Consider the following 20,184-nt stretch of genomic DNA (forward strand, 5'->3'; position numbering starts at 1 on the left):
TATTACTCCTTCCGTCCCATTCAAGATGATCACCTTTCTTTTTTTTATTTATCCCAATCAAGATGGTCGCTTTCAAATTTTGGAAATAACCTCCTCTCTCCTCTTCCTTCATTAAAATATTCAACTTCTTTTTTCCTCTCTACTTTCTTCCACCTAGGGGTGGCAAATCGTGCGTGTTGTGTCGTTATCGTGTCGACACGATAACAACAAACACGAACACGACCCGTTAAGAAAACTCCAAACACGAACACGACCCGCTACCCTCAGACACGAACACGATACGAACCCATTAACGACACGAACCACTTCGGGTCAACACGGCACGATAACAACACATATACGACACAACACGATAACAACACTATAATAATAATATTATAATATATTAATATTATTTCTAATACGAAAATTTTAATTTTAGTTTTAAATTTTTAAAATTTTAAAATTTTAAAATAAATAAAAATAAAAATAATATTATATATACTTAAGGTGTAACACGAACACGGCACGAAATAATATTATAGTATACTTAACGTGTAGCACGAACACGACACGAAATTTTCGTGTCCTTATCGTGTCGACACGATAAGGACACAAACCCAATAAGCTTTGACACATACCCATTAATTTCGTGCGGGTTCGTGTCGTGCCAAAAATTGTCAGCCCTACTTCCACCTAACAACACTTCCTAAAATCTCGTGCCACTCAAGAATGTGACCATCTCGAATGGGACGAAGGGAGTAATACAGTAAGATATAAATAAATATGAGCAATATATATCGGATTCATATATCGAGCGTTCGGTATATATTTATACCGATTTGATACCACATGTTTGATGTATACCATGGTACTTGAAAATGTATACCTTAATCGTACCGAAATCAATTGATAAGATATCGCATTATGCCATTCGAAAAATTGATATTTTTAAAACTTTTTTGATACAAAAAAGACTATATTTTAATATTTTGGTACTTTTATCCACCTCTAAATTATACATCCATTGCTTTATTACTACATACTGTCAGTGTTGAGTAATTTTAATTAATTAGAGGTAGTTTAGCCCAATAAATATACATTCATTGCGATATTGCTACAGCCCGTGTTAGTATTTAGTAGCAGTAACTTTAATAAATTAAGGGTAGTTTAGCCCAATATTATACATACATTGCGTTATAATCATCAAAATTATTGCTATTGCCGGTTATGTTAAATGATGAGAATTTAGTCCAATGTTAAAATAACATTTCGGTGAAGGCCCAGTATCAAGTATAATGGGCTTAGAAAATTCAGCCCAATTTGTTCACAAACAAATAACGTTCCGATTCACCTAATTGAAATTTCTTAAAATAAAGCGATTAAGGTTCGAATTTGAAGAAATTAGGGTTTTTATCTTGTGCCGTTGAATTGATCTACCAAAATGATTTACGACGTGAATTCCCCACTTTTCCGTTCTTTCCTCAGCCAGAAGGGGGGTGTCTCCGACAAGAGGTATATCTCTCCTCCGAATTTGAAGTTTTCTAGGTGCTGTTTTTGTTCATTTACGTTGCTAAAAATTGTTTCCCAGAAAAACCGATGTTTGATTTTTCTATGTTCATTGATTGTTGCGCTAGCTTATTTGGAGTAATCGCATTTTACTTGGTTAATTAATTATGCACTAGATACTGCAAACTCGAGCTCCTTGTGATTATTTTGCATCTTTAATGATTTCCCCCTGATTTAATGAGTTAGAAATGTAATTGAATGTCCATATGCGAACTTTTTTTTTGTTTTGTATATTCTTGTTTAATCGATTACTGTAGGTCACCGTTTATATGGAGGAGAAATCATATAGGCTAGTGTGTTAATTAATTATGTAACAGTCCTAACCTGGCATATTTTGCATAATAATAGCATTTCCCCCAATTTGAAGCTATAGGGATGCAATTTCTGCCAATTATTGTTTTGTTCTTCCTTGAAATGAGTAACTATAAGTGCAAATTGTAATTTTTCTGCATTTTTTTTTGTTTCTCCGTACTTATCATTGTAAGGCATTGCTTTGTTTTTATTAGAGTCCTTATATTCATATCTGGAGATAATATATGTCCAGTGCTTGTTGTAAGGGATCTAGCTACAGATTTATGCCTTTCCAATATGCACACATGTATTGTCTTTTGCGATGTGCTTTGCCTTCTGCCTCAAACAGTCACACATGTAGTTATAGAATTCTCTATATGTGTTAGTATTTTAGTAGAACAGGAATGAGATTGGTGATGCCTACTTGAGTTTCACTGACATTGATGCTAATTCTTTTCAAAAGGAAAACCGAAGAGCAGAAGCCGAAGGAACATAGGCCAAAGGCAAATGAGAACAAACCTGTTATGTCAGAGTAACAGTGTGCATGATGCAATCACTACCTTGGATGGAGCCTCCAAATGTCTAAATTGCCACCTAATATTGTAACTCCTTTAACTAGAACATCGAGTTTATTTCTCTAGACTACATGTAACTAGATATTGCTTTTGAGAAGTAAAGCTTTTGTCTGATTAAAATCCACTTGTTTCGAGCTCTTCACTGATCTTATGTTATGTGCATTTAGTTAGGAGCCAGTTTGGCTGGTTCAGGTTTAGGGATTAATGAATGTGCCACATAATCTCAATATAGAACTTAGATTCACATGACTCGGATTCTTGATCAGATTCACTGAGGAAGTAAAAACATTGCATGTCTACTAGAAGGATTCTGCATTATTCCCCTCTTTACTTTGTCTGCTTTATAATCATGAATATCTTGCATTGTTGCTGTCTTTAGATGTTAGAAGAATTACTACTTTATGCTTTTCCCCTTGTGAGAGCTTTGACTTGCCTGATAAAGTTTGTTGTGTGGGATCTAGACACAGTGAATGCTCTCACAAGATTTATACTAGAAAAAAATTATGGAAATTGTCACAGCAGACAATTAGGGGACCCCCAATCAGAAAAGGATAGGTGGTGGTTGTGAATAAAGGTGGTGTGTGCAATGGAGTAGTAATTGAGTGGCTTCCCATGTGAAATTGAAGACTTGGAACTTCCTTTTTCCAAACCCAAAGACCCTTTAGAATTATTCACCATCAATTAACCTCCCTATCTCATGTACTTCCCCCATTATTGACGCTTGACTTCAATCACTACCAACATTGATAATTTAATATCAACGGTTATGGTTGATCCTGATCTTTGAGATACCAACATTTATTCTTGCTTGGTTGAAGTTAGAAAGTGTGGGTAGTAATCTAACCGACTAACTTTAGAGGACTGTCATGATCTATTACAACCAACGACTAGGTTACTTTACACATATAAATGATCGATTGATGCCTTTATACACATTGTTTGTAAGATCCTTTTCTACATATTCTTTGCCATGTTGGTCAAATTTGTCTATATTACAATTTTTTCCTTTTTGTACGTGAAGAAGGTATAATGCTAAAGTGGGCCAATACTGAACATATGGTCATTTTACGATTTTGGTCTTAAACTTTATCTTTTGGATTTTTTGGCCTTGCACATTTCAAATCGGATCACAATTGGTCCTCCGTTAGCAATTCCATTAAAAACTAACGGTCAATGGGCTTAATCCTGATTTTGACCAAATTAGACTTTTAATTCTGATTTTTTACTCCCTAATTAATTCCCTAATTATTTTAGTAAATATTCATTTAAAATCAGAAATAAAGAATATGAAAAAATAAAATGAAATAGAATTGCAAAAACGATGAACATATTTCTTCTTCAAGCAGTGATTCGATTCAATCCATCAATGGGGTGTGATTACCGCACAAATCTACCATCAGAGCTCACCACCAACATCCTCTCCCATCTCCCTCTCCGAAGCCTTGCAATCAGCAAATGCGTCTACAAACCATGGCGCAATCTCCTTGGCTCTCTCGATTTCGCCAAATCCCTTCTTTCCGATTCCGAAACCCCTCATTTCCAAGCTTGCTTGACGCCGGCGAGGGTGGACGATACGATTGGCTCAACTCGTTGCACAATTTTCGAAATCGAAGAGGAAGTCCTAATCGAAGACCTTGAAGAAGAAGAAGAAGATCAAAATCTCCACGAAGACGGAGAGGAGGAAGTCCAAATTGAAGATGAAGAGAAACATGAAGATGAAGAAGAAGATCGAAATCAAAATCAAATTCAAAACGAAGACGAAGACGAAGATGGCCAATTTGAAAATCGAATTTCCATGAGCTTCACTACAATCAGCTCACACGTTTCGATATCCCCCTCGGAAAATCGATACCGGAATCAATGGTAGGCATCGCAGCTAATCACGCTTCAATATAAGGTCGTGTGCATCAATCGCGACGGATCTGCTCATCGTTTTTGCAATTCTATTTCATTTTATTTTTTCATATTCTTTATTTTTGATTTTAAATGAATATTTACTAAAATAATTAGGGAATTAATTAGGGAGTAAAAAATCAGAATTAAAAGTCTGATTTGGTCAAAATCGAGATTAAACCCGTTGACCGTTAGTTTTTAACGGAATTTTTAACGGAGGGCCAATTGTGATCCGATTTGAAATGTGCAAGACCAAAAATTCCAAAAGATAAAGTTTATAACCGAAATCGTAAAATGATCATATGTTTAGGACCAATTTTAATCTTAACTCAAATTAAAAAGTCCTTGACTTTGCCTAAACTCTAAATTGAATTCTTCTTCGTTGGCCATATCCCATGTGATGTATGTCAATCGTTAGGCTTTTTGCCGACTACTAATTAACTGCATTAATTAGATAAAATTAACTGAATTATTATTTTAATTCCCATTAGTGTGCATGATCTATATGCATCATTTAGTATAACTTTCGTGCTCTATATATAATGTTCAAGTGAGGATGTCATATGTAGAATAACTAATTATATTGAATCATCGATTTTCTTAAAGCCTAACTTACAATACTGCAAAATGATAGCCAGTGCATAATACTGCTGGTACAATTGTTCGTGGACTCGAGTGCAAAACAGAAATAATAAGAAGAGTAAGATATAATAAACCTTAATAATTCAACCATCCCAAAAAATAATTATTGACATGTGTCTATTATCTCTTCTATAGTTCTAAATTCTAATATGGTGAAGATATCCATTAAATTTGACTTGGGTAGAATTCGGCCTCCAAAATGGTTGTATTAATTTGTTAGTTATGTGATGAAAGAAATACTTAACATACCATTAAATGGTGTACTATGGAGTATTAATTTCGTTAGTTAGGGATGAAAGAAGCACTTAGCATGTCATTAAATGGTGTACTATAAGTACATATATTATTTACCACTACTATTTACTAATCAACGTAAGATTCACATAATCATCACCAGTTTCTCCTATTAGTAACTATGTCAATAATTATCTAGTAGTATATAATTAGTAGATCACCAGTTTCTCCTATTGCAGATGTTTATCATATATTTAACCCGACATAAGTTTATGAGTACATTTCTTAAATAGAGCTTAAACACAATTAATCAAATTTGTGTTTGGATAACACCAATCCTTTTCATATAGACTAAAAGAAAAAAGGCTATAATATTGGTTGTTGAATAGCATAATCCATAAATAAAGGTAAAATCTTAATTTATCCCTCTCTATTGCTCATTTGCATGAGCAATTTCACTTCCCTTTATTCACGCCGCATTCTCCCAATCAACAAGATTCCATATTCTTCTTCCTCTTCATCCCCATTTCTTCACCATCTCCCATTTTTGTATTCCCTGATTTCCAGAAATGTCTGAGCTGTGCAATTTTTCTAGTCTTATTATCTCTGACTTGATTCTCCTCTGCTCCTTCATTCGCTCCCACCCTCTCTACTTCTCCTACTTGATCTTCTTCTCCCCTTACCTCCTCAAGCTCCTCTCCTTTCTCTCCCCTCTCTTCATCACCACTTCCCTCCTCTCCCTCGCCTTCCTCTTCCTCACCCAATCGCACTTCACTTTGCAATTATTCAACAAAGATGATCAAGACCCCCAAAGTTCAGACGAACTCGGCATCTACGAAATAGTATTCGGCCCTCCATCAATGAAAGAAGAAACCTTATCTCAAATCTTGGACCAGACCCCCCAAAAAGATCCAATTTTGGAGGCGGGCCCCGCCGGAAAAAGCGAAAACTCCGGCGAGGTCTCCAAAACGATGGATCAGGAGAAGAGGCTGGAGAATTTCCTGAAAATTCTAGACAATTTCGAGCGGCTGGCCTCCAATGCCGAAGAGAAGAAGCTCAAACCAAAACAGAACCCATCAGTACTCATCAATGGATCAGCCATATGTAATAAAAATACAAAGCAATCAAACTCTCAGCGCATAATCGGCGGAGGAGACTCATTCTCTAGCTACGGGTCGATGAGGAGGGAGAGGGAGTGGAAGAGGACGCTGGCGGGGAAGCTGTTTGAGGAGAGGCACAACAGCAGTGGCGGAGGAGGGGAAGGGATGGATTCGCTGTGGGAGGCGTATGAGATGGAGGCCGACAAGGCTAGTACGAGGAGGGGGAAGAAGGAGGAGGAGGAGGAAGATGAGTTTGCAGGCGGGGAGGTGTGCTGCTTGCAGGCGCTGAAGATGTCGGCGGGGAAGATGAGTTTGGGAGTGGGGAGGCCTAAGCTTGTCAACATTTCTAAGGCCATTAAGGGGATTGGATGGTTGCATACTTTTACCAAAAACAGCAAGAAGGTTCATAACATTGCTGCTCATAGATATTAATTACCTACTTCTTCTTCTCCTTGCATCATTTACACTTTTATTTTGTTTTTTCAAGTTTTAAGTGGTAAATATATTTTGGGAGTGGGGCTTATGTTTTATTCATGTTTTTTTTTTCTATACTTGTATTTACTTACGAATCAATGCGTATAAATAATTGAGACTGAATACCAGTCTTAAACCGGGATTACAGTTATGGAATTGCGCCAATTCTAAATGGCATTGACTCTCTCTATAAACATATACTACTATTAAAACTTTAAGATTTATATAATCTCTCCATTTTAAATTGTATTTTTAGATAGGGAGTATTAAATAAAATTGCTTTTGTGAGGATTCAATCGCAGTCCTAATTCACATGTTTGCTTGAAAAAAATTACATAAAAAGTAACTCACGTGATTTCATATTTTTCTCTCATGTTCGAAATTTTAGAAGTCCTTCAAAAAAAAAGTTGAAAATTTTATATTCAACTTATCAATTAATAAAATTGATCTTACTTTTACCTAGCTATATCAACAATATCCGCTAAAATAATACGAAATTTTGTCTAAGTCAAAAATTACAAAATAAGATGAAGTTAACTGGTTGAAACTAGATGGGAGTATTAAAATGTGTACTACTATGTCTATCGAGAATTTTCTAAAGTTACGAGTCCCATTATCCACAAATCCTCTATTAATGATCGAACTAGAGACTAAATTTGAACCCTTAGATCTAGTTTTTAATGGATGAGATCAGACCATGCTTTATTAATTTCGCTCCTTCATTAGGTAGACAATTTAATTACTTCAATCCAGGAGTACTTTTGTCAAAATACATTTAGGATAAAAATTTCACAGCAACCTTCATTCAATACATTTCCCTCACCAAGTACTTCTTTTCTCCCTTTAGCCATAATATGTCTAAATGCACGAATTTTATCACCATATCCTTCAATAAGCCGTGCAATATCATAAAAATCTCCATGCATATCCACTGTATTCCTGCTTCATATAATCCACAACAATAAATGTTTCAATATCATCATCAAAACCACAATGCTCAGTGCCACCCAATTCGTCAAGCGCGCCGCCGCCGGCCGATCCCCTCCAGCACCTCCAGCGGCTTCTAATGAGCCCGGAAAGAATGAAACACCAGCTACAACGTGAATTGAATGTGAATATTGCGAAATTGAATTGAACGTGGAATGAAGAAGATCGACGCAGATCGTGGATGGCAGATTGAAGAAGATCGATGCAGAGCAGATCGTGAATTGCGAGAGAATTGAAGAAGACTGTGTGAAAATTCAAAGAGGTTGAGACAAAGAGAATCACGTTATGTATGTTGAGAATTGATTTCCTAAAATACCCCTCAGCAAGTTTTTATTGAATAAAATATTAAATTAATTGCAAATTAATCCTAACCGCAAGATTAAAAAAATGAAGGGCCCTAATTTGATCTCTAGTTCGATTAAGAAGGGTTCGACATTGATCACAACTCTACGTCTTAATTTATGATTCCGTTCATAAAACAAACAAGTAAGAAACTTCTTCCACCGGAGTATATACTTGACTATAGTTTCTCGAATTCTTAATTAAATTGGTCTTTGGGTAATTTGGTTATCTTTCCTCGAATAAAGTCTTATTATCTCCTACTTACATTTTTCCCAATATAGTATTTATCAATTTTATATCCGAATTCTATGATATGCTATTCATTCAATATGGATTTTGATCCAAATTTTAAACCATCTAACGACGAGATAATTAATCTCTCCTAAACATACATACTAATATAGTTTGGGCCCTTAAGTTGGTTTATGGCTACGGAAATCAAATAGAATCCAATTAAGATAGTGAATTTCTGACTACAAAAGGCCCAACCCATTGACTTGGACACCACATTAGTTTGATTGCGTAGGCCCAAAAGTTATACAGAAACCATCTCAATTTTATATTCATACATATACAGCATTTACTTACGATTATTTTGAGAGAATCATATAAAATTATATTGAGGAAAATGTACAGTAAAAGTCCATAAAATTATATATTGTCTGGGCGATGAAAAGATATTACTCTTAAAGAATTTTACAAAGAAAATACTATATTAGTAGTATTTCTTATAGTAGTACATACTTTTGAAACACTTCATTTGCTCCACAAAATAAACCAATAGAAAACACACTATTTCCATTCATTCAAGGTCGATGCCTCTCATTTCATTTTTTTCTTCCAGGTCGATCCCTTTCTTCATCTATTTCTATCTCTATATTACACTTCTAGCACATTTCAACTTCACTTTATTTTATGTAGCTTTATATATATATTTATTTTTTATCATTTAAAACTATCTTTATCTCATAAAAATATATCATATTTTCTTTTTTGTCTGTCTCATTGAAATATGTCATATTTCCTTTTTTCGTCCGTCTCATAGAAACAATCCATATCAATTTATGGTATTTTCTCATTCTCTTTTACTTTATCATTCATGGGCCTCCCGTTCACTACACAATTCCAATTACTTTTTTTTAATTCCTTCTCTCTTATTTCATCAATTACACATTAAAACTCAAACTCGTTTCAATCCTAAATGACATTTATATAGAACGGAGGGAATATAATTTTCTTGTGTCAACGCATTCACTCTCCATATGAAAAGGGTAATTTAGTAGGAAGATAAATAAATAAAACATAATAAAAACACCTGCCGAACTAAAATTGCAAAAATGATTAGTATTAATGTCATCTTATTTGCTTTTTGGCCGACTCTTGAAATGAACCCTTGACTTTAAAAATTTTGATAATCAATAAACCAATGGTAGAAATAGAATAGGGTTGTATACCATCGAAATTTTAAAAAATTAAATTGAGATGCTTTGAATAATTAGAGAAAGGAACTGATGACTTCTACAACTGCTACTTATATCAGTGCATGAAACTATAGTTTCATTTTTTTATTTATAATATGTAATGTTTTTCCATTATTGTACTCCCTTCATTCCATAGTAGTTGAGACAATTTTTTTTTGGTACGGAGATTAAGAGAGGAAGAGAGATGAAGAGAGAATAAAGTAAGTGGAAGAAATGTATTGACTTTACTAAAAATGGAAATGACTCCACGACTATGGAACGTACCAAAATGACAATATAACTCTACTACTATGAAACGGAGGGAGTACATTGTTCGTATTCCATCAAAATTATACAATGAAAACTACTCCCTCCGTCCCACTTTAGGAGTCCCGGTTTACCATTTTTAGGTGTCCCACTCTAGGAGTCCCGGTTGGAATATTCCATAAATAGTGTTAGGCTCCACATTCCACTAACCTTTTCCCACTCACATTTTATTATAAAACTAAAATATAAAAAAGTAGGACCCATATTCCACTACTTTTTTTCACAAACTTTCCTTTACATTTTCTAAAACTCGTGACGAAACTCAACCGGAACTCCTAAAATGGGACGGAGGGAGTAATTAAAATATTAAAATATGGCCTTGTAAAGATAACAATGGCATAAAATTGAGAAGCAAACACGTTTTTAAGAACAAACATCATTTAATTGTTCAGGACAACTTTTTTTTTTTAATTTCACCCAAGTGTAATGGCATTTTCCAACTAAATTTGCCAAACAAATATTGATTATAATTCCATTAACGTCTGGAAATCGTTTAAATGATAATCACAATATATAGATGTAATTCTTGAGGCAATGCAAATATAAAATATCTATCATTATTAAGTGGGCAAAACTAAACCAATTCATGCCACGTGGTTGTATAAATGGAGTATATATTTATGAGGCATACTGCATACATAAACTAAAAATTAGATTTGTAGAATGAAAACTGATATATTTGAGATTATTGTCGTCGGTGCAATATGAGTTGAAGATATTAAAGTGATGGATAATATTAATTAATCCGAAATTAAAATACATGGAACATAGACGAAGAATAAGGTCTCATTCCCTTCCTTTATTGAATTAAATGCATCCAAATGAAATAATGAAGTCACATTGTGGGAAAACGGAGACATGTGATATTGAATAGAAATAATCCTCCCTAACTCTTGGCCCCAACCTACACAAATGTTATGTTGAACCAATTTTTAGGATAAGAAAGACCTGGCACTATCAACAGTATGGAGATTCATTATGTCAATTTTCAAATTGATTGCATGTCAACTTCAGATCGTTAATATCTAAGAATAGTTGGGTTTGATCGAAATAATTCAGATTAATCTAGTGTTTGATTTGGCCTGCAATGGATTGATGATTTTTTTATAAGTATATGAAAGTAAATTTAAAGATCGCGTTGCAAATGCTTGGAATCTGATATATAGTATTTCACTTCAGACATTATCTCTCTACTGTTTGACCAACTCACATACAATATAGATCAATGGTTATTGATTATTCAAAACTTGGTTCGATTATTTAATCATCTACTATTAAAATTATATGACATCCTGATACTGAAATTACACTGAAATTATCATCATAAAATAAAATTATATTGCACCGAATGTTAATGTTTGTGAAGAATATGCAAGATAATACTATTCATTATATACATGTACGTGTACGTGTACGTGTATGTGTAATCCAAACTCTAGATTGTGGACATTTTGTCAAATAAGAACAAAACTTTTAGTATTTAATAATATCTCAAAATTCCCAATTTTTGGACTTGTGGTAAATTTGTCACTTCAAAATTTTGCACGGATATTGAATATTTGAAGCTGAAATTTAGACATTTTCCGACGATAGAATTGAAAAATAAGTGAGACAATTGACAACGAATTCTTTAAAAGCTCTCGATCAATTTTGAGTTTCGATGTTCGGTGAATGTTTGAGTTCGTCCAAATATCATAAGGAGGAGTTTGTAATTACTTCAAATAGAAAAATGTGAAGAAATTGTTTAAACTCTTAAAAATTAAAATTAGATGCAAATTTCAATAAATATATTTCGAACTATATTTAAGTCACATATCCGTAGATATTATAGGGGGAAGTTGAATTATTATGAACAGATTAATGTGGGCCTGAAAAGGATTAGCCATCGATACATTAAAAAGCCCATTTACAGAATGGGAAAAAGAAAAGAAGTGAGAGAAATTTTTTGACTTGGTGGGAATGTATCCTATTGGATTTCATGTTTAGAGGTAACTTTTTAAGAAAGTAATTCTCTTTTAATATTCGTAATGTTTTGTTTTGTGCAATTTAGATCCCAATTTTCTCATCTTTTTACTTAAATTCATGACAATATATTATTATAGGGTATTCATGTAATAATATGAATGCATATTTAATTTTTCTTATTATTAAAATTCATTCGACCAAGTAAAATATTTCAAATTGCACTCAAGTTGTCTTAAACCAATACATTGGTAATTACATATATTTGAAGTTCAATAAGTATAACGTTTCCATCCCAAGACACATTATAGATAATATTGAATAAAATGAGGACATAAAATATGATGCAAGGAGAAAAAGACATAGCCTGAAAAGCAGAGATGTGAAAAAGCAAAACAAAGCATGGTTTTAAAGAGACAAAACATTGGTTTAGTTCAGGGGGTTACCCCTATTTATTCAATTTCCCTTTCACATCTTTTCTGCTCATAAAATAATAATAAATAATCATGATTAATACTACCAACATTTTATTTTATTTTATATAAAGTACTTAATATCTACATGTGACAACATGCCGCAAAAGTTGTTTTCATAACAGACAAATCCAAGGCTGCTGTTCCTGCCTTTTTCATTTGATTTAAATCTTTTTAAGATTGCATTTTATAATTTTTATCCAAATATATAATCGCCACTGTTTTGCTTTTTGCTGTTATCTTCTCGTTGGCTCCTACGAAACATTTGTAGGCTGCTTTATGCTTTATATTTATATATTACTATTACTCATAAAAGGAATATTATTTTTAGGGCTCGAGATAAATTCACATTTGATGACATATAATAATTGAATTAATTAATTAGTTAATTAGTTCAATACAATGATTGAGCTAACCTCAGTTATAAACTTATTAATGAATTCCTAACTACCTATCTCATCAAATTAATAGCGTAGATGGCTAAATATAGTCACATATTTAAATAGGTTAAGATTCTCAAAACTGGTTGGTGTGCCAGAGTTTTGATTGTGAATTTTATAATTCAGTTACATTAATTCTGATATTTAATGAGATCTCAAAGTTGTGGATTAATTTTATTTTGTTTTTCATGAGTTTTTTCTTTTTTGTTTTTTATTTTAAGTCTTTTTTTATGATAGTTAGAAATCGCTTTATATTGTACGTTTATGTTTGCAAAAGTATGCCTTTTACTCTTAGTAATCGACCCAAGAATTGTTTGGTGTTCAATATTGGAACTTCTCATTATGCAGCAGGAGTAATAAAATTGTGATGAGATCACCACTCTTTGGTGGATGAGAATTGACAGACAATATCCTGATAAAAATTTCTTATTTCTCTATTAGTCTTAGATAAATCGCTTACATTATTAGTATACTATTTTTTATTGTTTATATTTTATACTAGATTCAGGGACGGATCTAGCATTAAGCTAGATGGGGCAAATGCCCTTGCTCATATTTTATTCTTTATATGTATGAATAACCAATTATAGAGATTTTTGTATTAATCTTCCACTAATTACCCCTTCTTTAATTTTAAAAATTTCTCCATGTATATTTTTGCCCATCTTACTAAGAATTCCTAGATCCGTTCCTGACTAGATTACTAGCTAGTTCGTTATCTCTTTGACTAATACTTATCTTCAATTTGCAATTATCTGATTTCACTTCCAAATATTAGTAAATAACTACCCAAGAAAATATTTAATTGAGGTAATCTCTTATGAGTAAGTTATAGATGGACTCTCATATGTTTGCATGTTTGTTATACTTCAAAATACTAGCAAAGTTAGTTATAAAAATATTGTGCTAAGACATGGGACGACATATATTAATATAGCCAAACATGATATAATTTGTAATTAATTTTATGGCCTCCAACTAACATGATTATTGTAGTCTGTAGATGAGCTTTGTAACCAATTAATTTCATGAAATGCATAGCCACCACTTTCACATCAAATTAAAGGATACGTAACAAAACTGGACCAAACCTTTTGTGGACATAAAGGAGGAAAATGCATAGCCACCACTTTCCCATTATTATAAGATACTAATAATTTTGAATATATATTTATTAATACATATATGTCGGATCAGTGATTAATTATATTTCTTCGTGGAGTCATTTAGGGAAAACAAACAAAATCGTGATATGCAATTCTAACAACTTTTGCTTGAATCCAACCCTTGTCATTTCACTTAATTAATCGCACATGGCTACTCATACAAATCACAATTCACAAAATTTTAAAAAATATAAAAAAAAAAAATAAAAATAAAAATATCTATGTCGTCGTTGACATGAAAAAAACAAACACAGGCCCTTGTAAAATTTTCTTTTCACAATTTTTATCATTTTTTGGGCTGAAAAGACAATTAATAAAAAATAAAAGGTGTGGCAATGGAATAACTGATTGTCAGAGTTTTTGCAGCTATAGCTATGACAAATTGTGGGGCATCTACTGTGATTTTATGCTGCTGTGAGCAATGATTTATTTATTTTTATTTTGAGTTAAAATTTATAGTTAGTGGGGACTTTAATTTTGAAGTATAGCAGTGAGATGGAGATCATATATTCATATGTTAGTTTCATTTTCTTTATTTTTATTATTGTGACATAGAATTGGCAGAGCTTTTGTGGCCAATTAATGCATATATCCATCATTCAGTTTCTTGGACTCTTACTTGCACATATTCCAATTTATATCTACATAAATACTTATGATGTAAACTCACAATCTCCATGAAAAGTGTGGGCGGAGGTGGGGCGCATAAGTTAGAAAGTAAAAATAAGTGATAAATTTTTAGAAAAAAAATTAAATATTAAAAAGGTCCAAAACAGGAATTATGTTCTACGTACAATATAAATTCTACATTCTTGATAAATGAAATAAAATGATAAAGAGATCAAACTCTTTATCAAGAGTATATAGTAAGTATGTATTGAAAATGAGAGGTCTCCTAGGCCAAAGATTTTAGGCTGGTGAGATTAGATGTAAATTTTCTTATTTTATGTGTTATGTAAAGTTCTTTAATTACTTCCCTTTGCCATATAAATAGGCTTCAGTTAAAATGGTATGAAGACAATAATGTCAATCACAAATACAATTTGATACTTTTTCAAGTTCAATAACCTAATGGATTTAATTTAAAGTGCTTGTACATTAGAGGAGAAAGTCATTTTAACTTTGGAGATGGTACGACAATCTGAGAGATATAGCTTGAAAGTAAGCTATGTTGCGTAAGGAGGATTAGTGCTTTTCTAAATCATCTCATGAACTTTTAATTTGTAGGCTATCTAATTGCAAGAATATCATAAAACTACTTGAATATCCATTTGAAGTGAACCTTACTTTCAATAAGAGACTATGAAAGAGTAAAACATGAACTACGAATCATCCAATTGCTATACATTATTTTTTTGTTCTTAAGAAATTTTTTTGCATAGTACTACTAATTTCCAATAGTGGAAATACTATACTAGTATTAGTACTATTAGTTATGAATTTCCTCAGATTTGATAAACAGCTAAGTTGAAATAAATATTGCTTCATGTATAAGTGGTTTAGTGAAAATATTTAATTGAAAAATAAATCTAAAAAATTGTGGCTTGTCATATTAGGGCATCCGCATCGCTGCGAGATGCGGTCTCGATCTCGTCTCGACGAGAGGAGACGGCATCGAGACAGCGATGCGGGCTCCGTCTCGTCTCGACGAAACGAGCTGTCTCGACGCGTGACGCGTCTCGGCGAGGCCGGCTTCGAGCTCGCGAGACACGCGCCCGGCGCCACATGGCGCGCGCGGGCGGCTGGCGTGACGCCCACTCGCCGACCCGCGAGTGGGCATCGGAATTATGACGTCATAATTCATATTTAAAAAAAAAATCAATTTTTCAAAAAAATTAAAAAAAAAAAACAAAAACAAAAACGGTAATATGACCGTTCAACGGTCATATTTTAATTTTTTTTTATTCTATATATACTCTTCTTCATTCTCCATTTTACACACAAACACACATCTATTATCCCATCTCTCTTTCTTTCCTCTCCAATCACTTCTATAAAATCATTCCTTTATTTTTTTCTTCTCCCAAATATAATCCATTATGGACCCATTTTGAGCAAATGCGTCGAATAATGGAAGAATCGCTAGAAGAAGATCGACGTAGGGAGGAGGAAGCCGCCGCAAGGTTGGAACGTGATTACTTCAGTCCGAACCCGGTATGGGGAGATATCTACTTCCGTCGCCGTTTCCATATGTCACGCGCGCTATTTTTGCATATCGCGAATACATTGGCGGGACGGGAAGAGTAATTCAGAGAAGGGTTCGATGCTATTGGCCGTCCTAGCCACACGACGCTCCAGAAATGTACTGCGGCGATCCGTCAGCTTGCTACTGGACAAACGACGGATTCGTTCGACGAATACCTGCACGTCGGAGAATCAACTGGGAGACTTTGTTTGTTGAACTTCTGCAAAGGCGTCCGGGCAGCCTTCACCGACGAATTTCTGAAGAAGCCAACCACCGTAGATTGTCAGTTTCTGCTCCGACTTCACAAACAAGTGCACGGATTCCCCAGGATGCTCGGGAGTGTCGATTGCATGCATTGGCAATGGAAGAATTGCCCTGTGGCGTTGAGGGGGTCATACATGAGCGGCCACAAAGGCACCCACCCCACCGTTATACTCGAGGCCGTCGCCGACTACCGGCTATGGATTTGGCATGCGTATTTCGGGGTCCCCGGCTCGAACAACGACGTCAACGTGCTCAACAACTCGACCTCTTCGCTGAAGTTCTGAATGGTAAAGCGCCAGCCATCAACTTCATCGCTAACAATCGCCAGTATAAAATGGAGTACTATCTTGCCGACGGCATCTATCCGAAGTGGCCAACCTTCGTGAAGACGTTCAACAGGCCTGCGGACGAAAAGCAGTCTCTTTTTGCGCAGAAGCAAGAGTCTGCTCGCAAGGATGTGGAGAGAGCGTTCGGGGTTCTCCAAGCTCGATTCAACATTATCAAAGCCCCGGCTCGACAGTGGTTTATGGAGAATATGGTCGACATCATGTATACGTGCATAATCTTGCACAACATGATTGTCGCCGACGAAGGACCTGAGGCGGGAAATTGGTTCGACCCTGAATCCCCGGGAAGCTCAACCGCAAGTAGTCCGCCTCGAACGGGAGTGCATCCGTCTTTGCAAGAGCGATTGTCTATTCGGGCAAGGACACGTGATTCTACCGCCCACGCCCAACTCCAGGAGGATCTAATGGAGCAAATTTGGGCAAAATTTGGCAACCGTTAGATGATCGTCACTAGAGAACTCCTTCTGCTTCTTTGCCTCCATTTTTTTTATTTGAGTTTAAGTGTGCAATTTGTAATTTCTAGTTTTTTATTTATGTCTTTTATATTTTTTTAGGTATTTAAATTGTAATTTTATTTTATTTAATGAAGTGTGTTTTTTATTAATTGAATTTGTTGGAATTAAAAATAAAAAATGAAATTGAATGAATAGTTAAGAGATGGTTAAGAGATGGAGGGATGCAGGTGTTGTCTCTTAGTTAAGAGATGAGTTGAAAAGTACAGTGGGGTCCATGAACAGTTAAAAGATGAGACGGTTAAGAGACTGATAAGAGACAAGAATGCGGATGGCCTCACGTGAGTGACAGAAGATGCAAGCAACACATGCTTAAATTTATGAAATTGAGAAAACCTAGGTAAATTAGAGTGATAATCATTATTCACACACAACATCAATAGTGCACTGCTATTTTGCCTTTTAGTGAGCCAAGGGTCCCCATAATCCCAGTAAAATACAAGTGTTTTTTGTTTTTATCATATTAATTACTATATACTAGGTGTACTATATTTTATCATATCATCGTATGTCTAGTGACTAAGGTCTAAGATTTCACTTTCATTCAAAATATATATACTTATTACTTTTTCTAATGTTTCATGTGATATGATCATGTCACGACTCACGAGTGAGCATATTATTTGTTTTTTTTTTTTCTCGAGATTTTTTTAAGCACATTAAAGAGTTGCAAACGATTCTCAGAAGAAAACATTAAAATAAAACAATCCAACAAAATTACAAAATTGCTTTCCGTAAACATTAAAATGTATATATAGTACTTGTAATTAAATCTGTTTTTCAGAATATTCTAACTTAATATAAACTTCTTTTCGCCCCTTATTTCTTAATAAATCAACTTGTTTAGTAATTGAAGTTATTTTCGCAAGATGCGCATTTTATTACTTAATTACTACAAGCTAATTAATCCTATAACTAATTCCCATAGACTAATCTCTTCAAGGGTATAATGGTCTACGAACATACTTTGATGGATGCCTATGATGAGACAAGTCCAGAATCTTAGTAGTTAGAAAAATACTAGCAATTGTTATATCAAAACAGTTGCTAACTTGATGGTGAAGATGCCTGTTGAATAATCAATTTAAAACTCCATCACCAAATTGGTTTTCATGGTGCAGAAAATTGATATAACAAGAGCTGTGGAGAGAGAGAAAGAGAGTGACAAAAGAGGCCAAATCTACATGATTGGATGATGCAGCTAGCATAAGATGATGATAAGAATACAAAGACAACAAACAGCCCATAGTGGTCAGCTTTTGGGAAGTTTAATTATATCTTCATATTTTAATTTTTTTTGGAAAATGTTGATAGATTCTTTAATGTTGGAAAGGAACTGAATTTCAGTTGCAGCTTGGCAATATGTAGATGATTGCACTGCAGAAGATAATGATGCATGATTGATCCTTGTTTGTTTTTGGAAAACCATAAAATAACGTAATAGGATTTTCATCCCCCTTATTTATCCATTTTGAAATACTACAATACATTACAAATGATAACCATATCATATTTAATAAAATAAAAACAATTGCTCGCTTTTGCCACTTGAATTAGACCTTCTCACATTTCCCTTTAATTTAATTAATTAAAACATGAGTAATTAATTTAATAAACGAATACGATGATTAATAGTGAGTAAAAATTTAGATATGCGTAAGAAATTAAAAAATTGACTACTAGCTATTAATATCTAATTTAATGTTCAAATATACTCGAATGGAAATTATTGAAGGAATATTGCTGTTTTTGAAAATCATGTTTGGCGTTCAATGAGTCGATATTCTAAAAAAGTACTCCGTATTATATTTATAAAAGAAAGTAGTATAATAATATTGTAATATGAGTTCCCAGCCTAATGATTCCATGATGATGCGACAAACATGCATAATAGTAGTATAATTATAGTGAACGTCTTAAATTTTTTTTAAAAAATTACCTAGTTTGGCCGTATGCATAATAGAGACACGGCCTAGCTAGCTAACCAAAAAATAGAGATTCACTTTTTAATGTGAATTAAAATTTAACCATTTAAAATAAAGGGACTATAAGTCTATAAGACTATAACTACAATCTTCTCATATTAATAAATAGTAAAAGAAGTAGTGTTAAAATAATTACAACAAACCTCGCTAATAATATAGACGGAGTATAAAATAATAAGGAAATTTACCTGCCGAACTATACGTCTATAAGTTAATATCGTCGATTCGTCGAATAGTAGTAGTATTACCATAGGTTATTGATGTGGTGGAATGAAAGGAATATAATGAGTATTTCCATGTTTAATAATCTCATTTCAATATGATTTGTAATTTACGTTTATTAAGGTTAATTGGTACACCACCTACATTTTAAAAATCGTCTTAACTCAATTTTGGTTTCCCAACTAAAATTAAATGACACGGACGAATAGTTATCGCTTTAATTAAACTGAAAGTATTTCTATTTCGAGAATTGGATTCATCCGTCATTTGTGTGAGCTTACCCTAGACATTCGTAGCCTTCTAACGATATAAGCTAGATTTCTCAACTTTTATCGAGGAACTAATATTAAGGATGTACTCAAGAACACATAAAAACATCTTTTGAGATTCTTTTAGATTTACGTTGTGAAATTACAATTGTATGCATCAATCTAGATATACGTTGTGAAATTACAATTTTACGCACGAACCTTCTGTGGTGTTTGAACACTAGCTACTATATACAATCAACGTCATTTCTTAAAGAATCAATTAAACATAAATAAATAATTGTGTATAGAATAACAACCAAAAAAAAATATGATCACTAACGGATACATATTTTCCATGTCATATTAGAGATAACCCACTTTTGTGGATTTATCCCGATTAAGATACCACACAAAATTTTTTTAATTTATTGCAACGATAATGATTTATTTTTTTCTACTCTTAATATACAAAGGAACATAGAATCTCATATCTTCCTAAAGAGG

The 20,184-nt window shown here is 33.6% G+C and overlaps 2 protein-coding genes across 2 annotated transcripts; both read left to right on the forward strand.

Annotated features, from left to right (window-relative positions):
* The first annotated feature begins 1,339 nt into the window (after positions 1–1,339).
* LOC125215964 (wound-induced basic protein-like) lies at positions 1,340–2,534 on the forward strand. The gene is made up of 2 exons (XM_048117550.2): positions 1,340–1,494; positions 2,303–2,534. The coding sequence occupies exons 1-2, from the start codon at positions 1,424–1,426 to the stop codon at positions 2,373–2,375; spliced, it is 144 nt and encodes a 47-aa protein (XP_047973507.1). The 5' UTR covers positions 1,340–1,423; the 3' UTR covers positions 2,376–2,534.
* Positions 2,535–5,608: 3,074 nt separating this feature from the next.
* LOC125213043 (uncharacterized) lies at positions 5,609–6,908 on the forward strand. Its single transcript, XM_048113393.2, has one exon. The coding sequence runs from the start codon at positions 5,753–5,755 to the stop codon at positions 6,713–6,715; it is 963 nt and encodes a 320-aa protein (XP_047969350.1). The 5' UTR covers positions 5,609–5,752; the 3' UTR covers positions 6,716–6,908.
* The last annotated feature ends 13,276 nt before the right edge of the window (positions 6,909–20,184 follow it).

Source organism: Salvia hispanica, chromosome 3 (assembly GCF_029641045.1).
Source record: "Salvia hispanica isolate PSC_SH4W2 chromosome 3, Shi_PSC_v1, whole genome shotgun sequence".
NCBI lineage: Eukaryota > Viridiplantae > Streptophyta > Magnoliopsida > Lamiales > Lamiaceae > Salvia > Salvia hispanica.

Coding starts and splice junctions, on each gene's coding strand:
- LOC125215964 (XM_048117550.2), top strand. CDS start 1,424: ATGATTTACGACGTGAATTCCCCACTTTTCCGTTCTTTCCTCAGCCAG. Junction 1,495..2,302: donor GGGGGTGTCTCCGACAAGAG/GTATATCTCTCC, acceptor TCTTTTCAAAAG/GAAAACCGAAGAGCAGAAGC.
- LOC125213043 (XM_048113393.2), top strand. CDS start 5,753: ATGTCTGAGCTGTGCAATTTTTCTAGTCTTATTATCTCTGACTTGATT.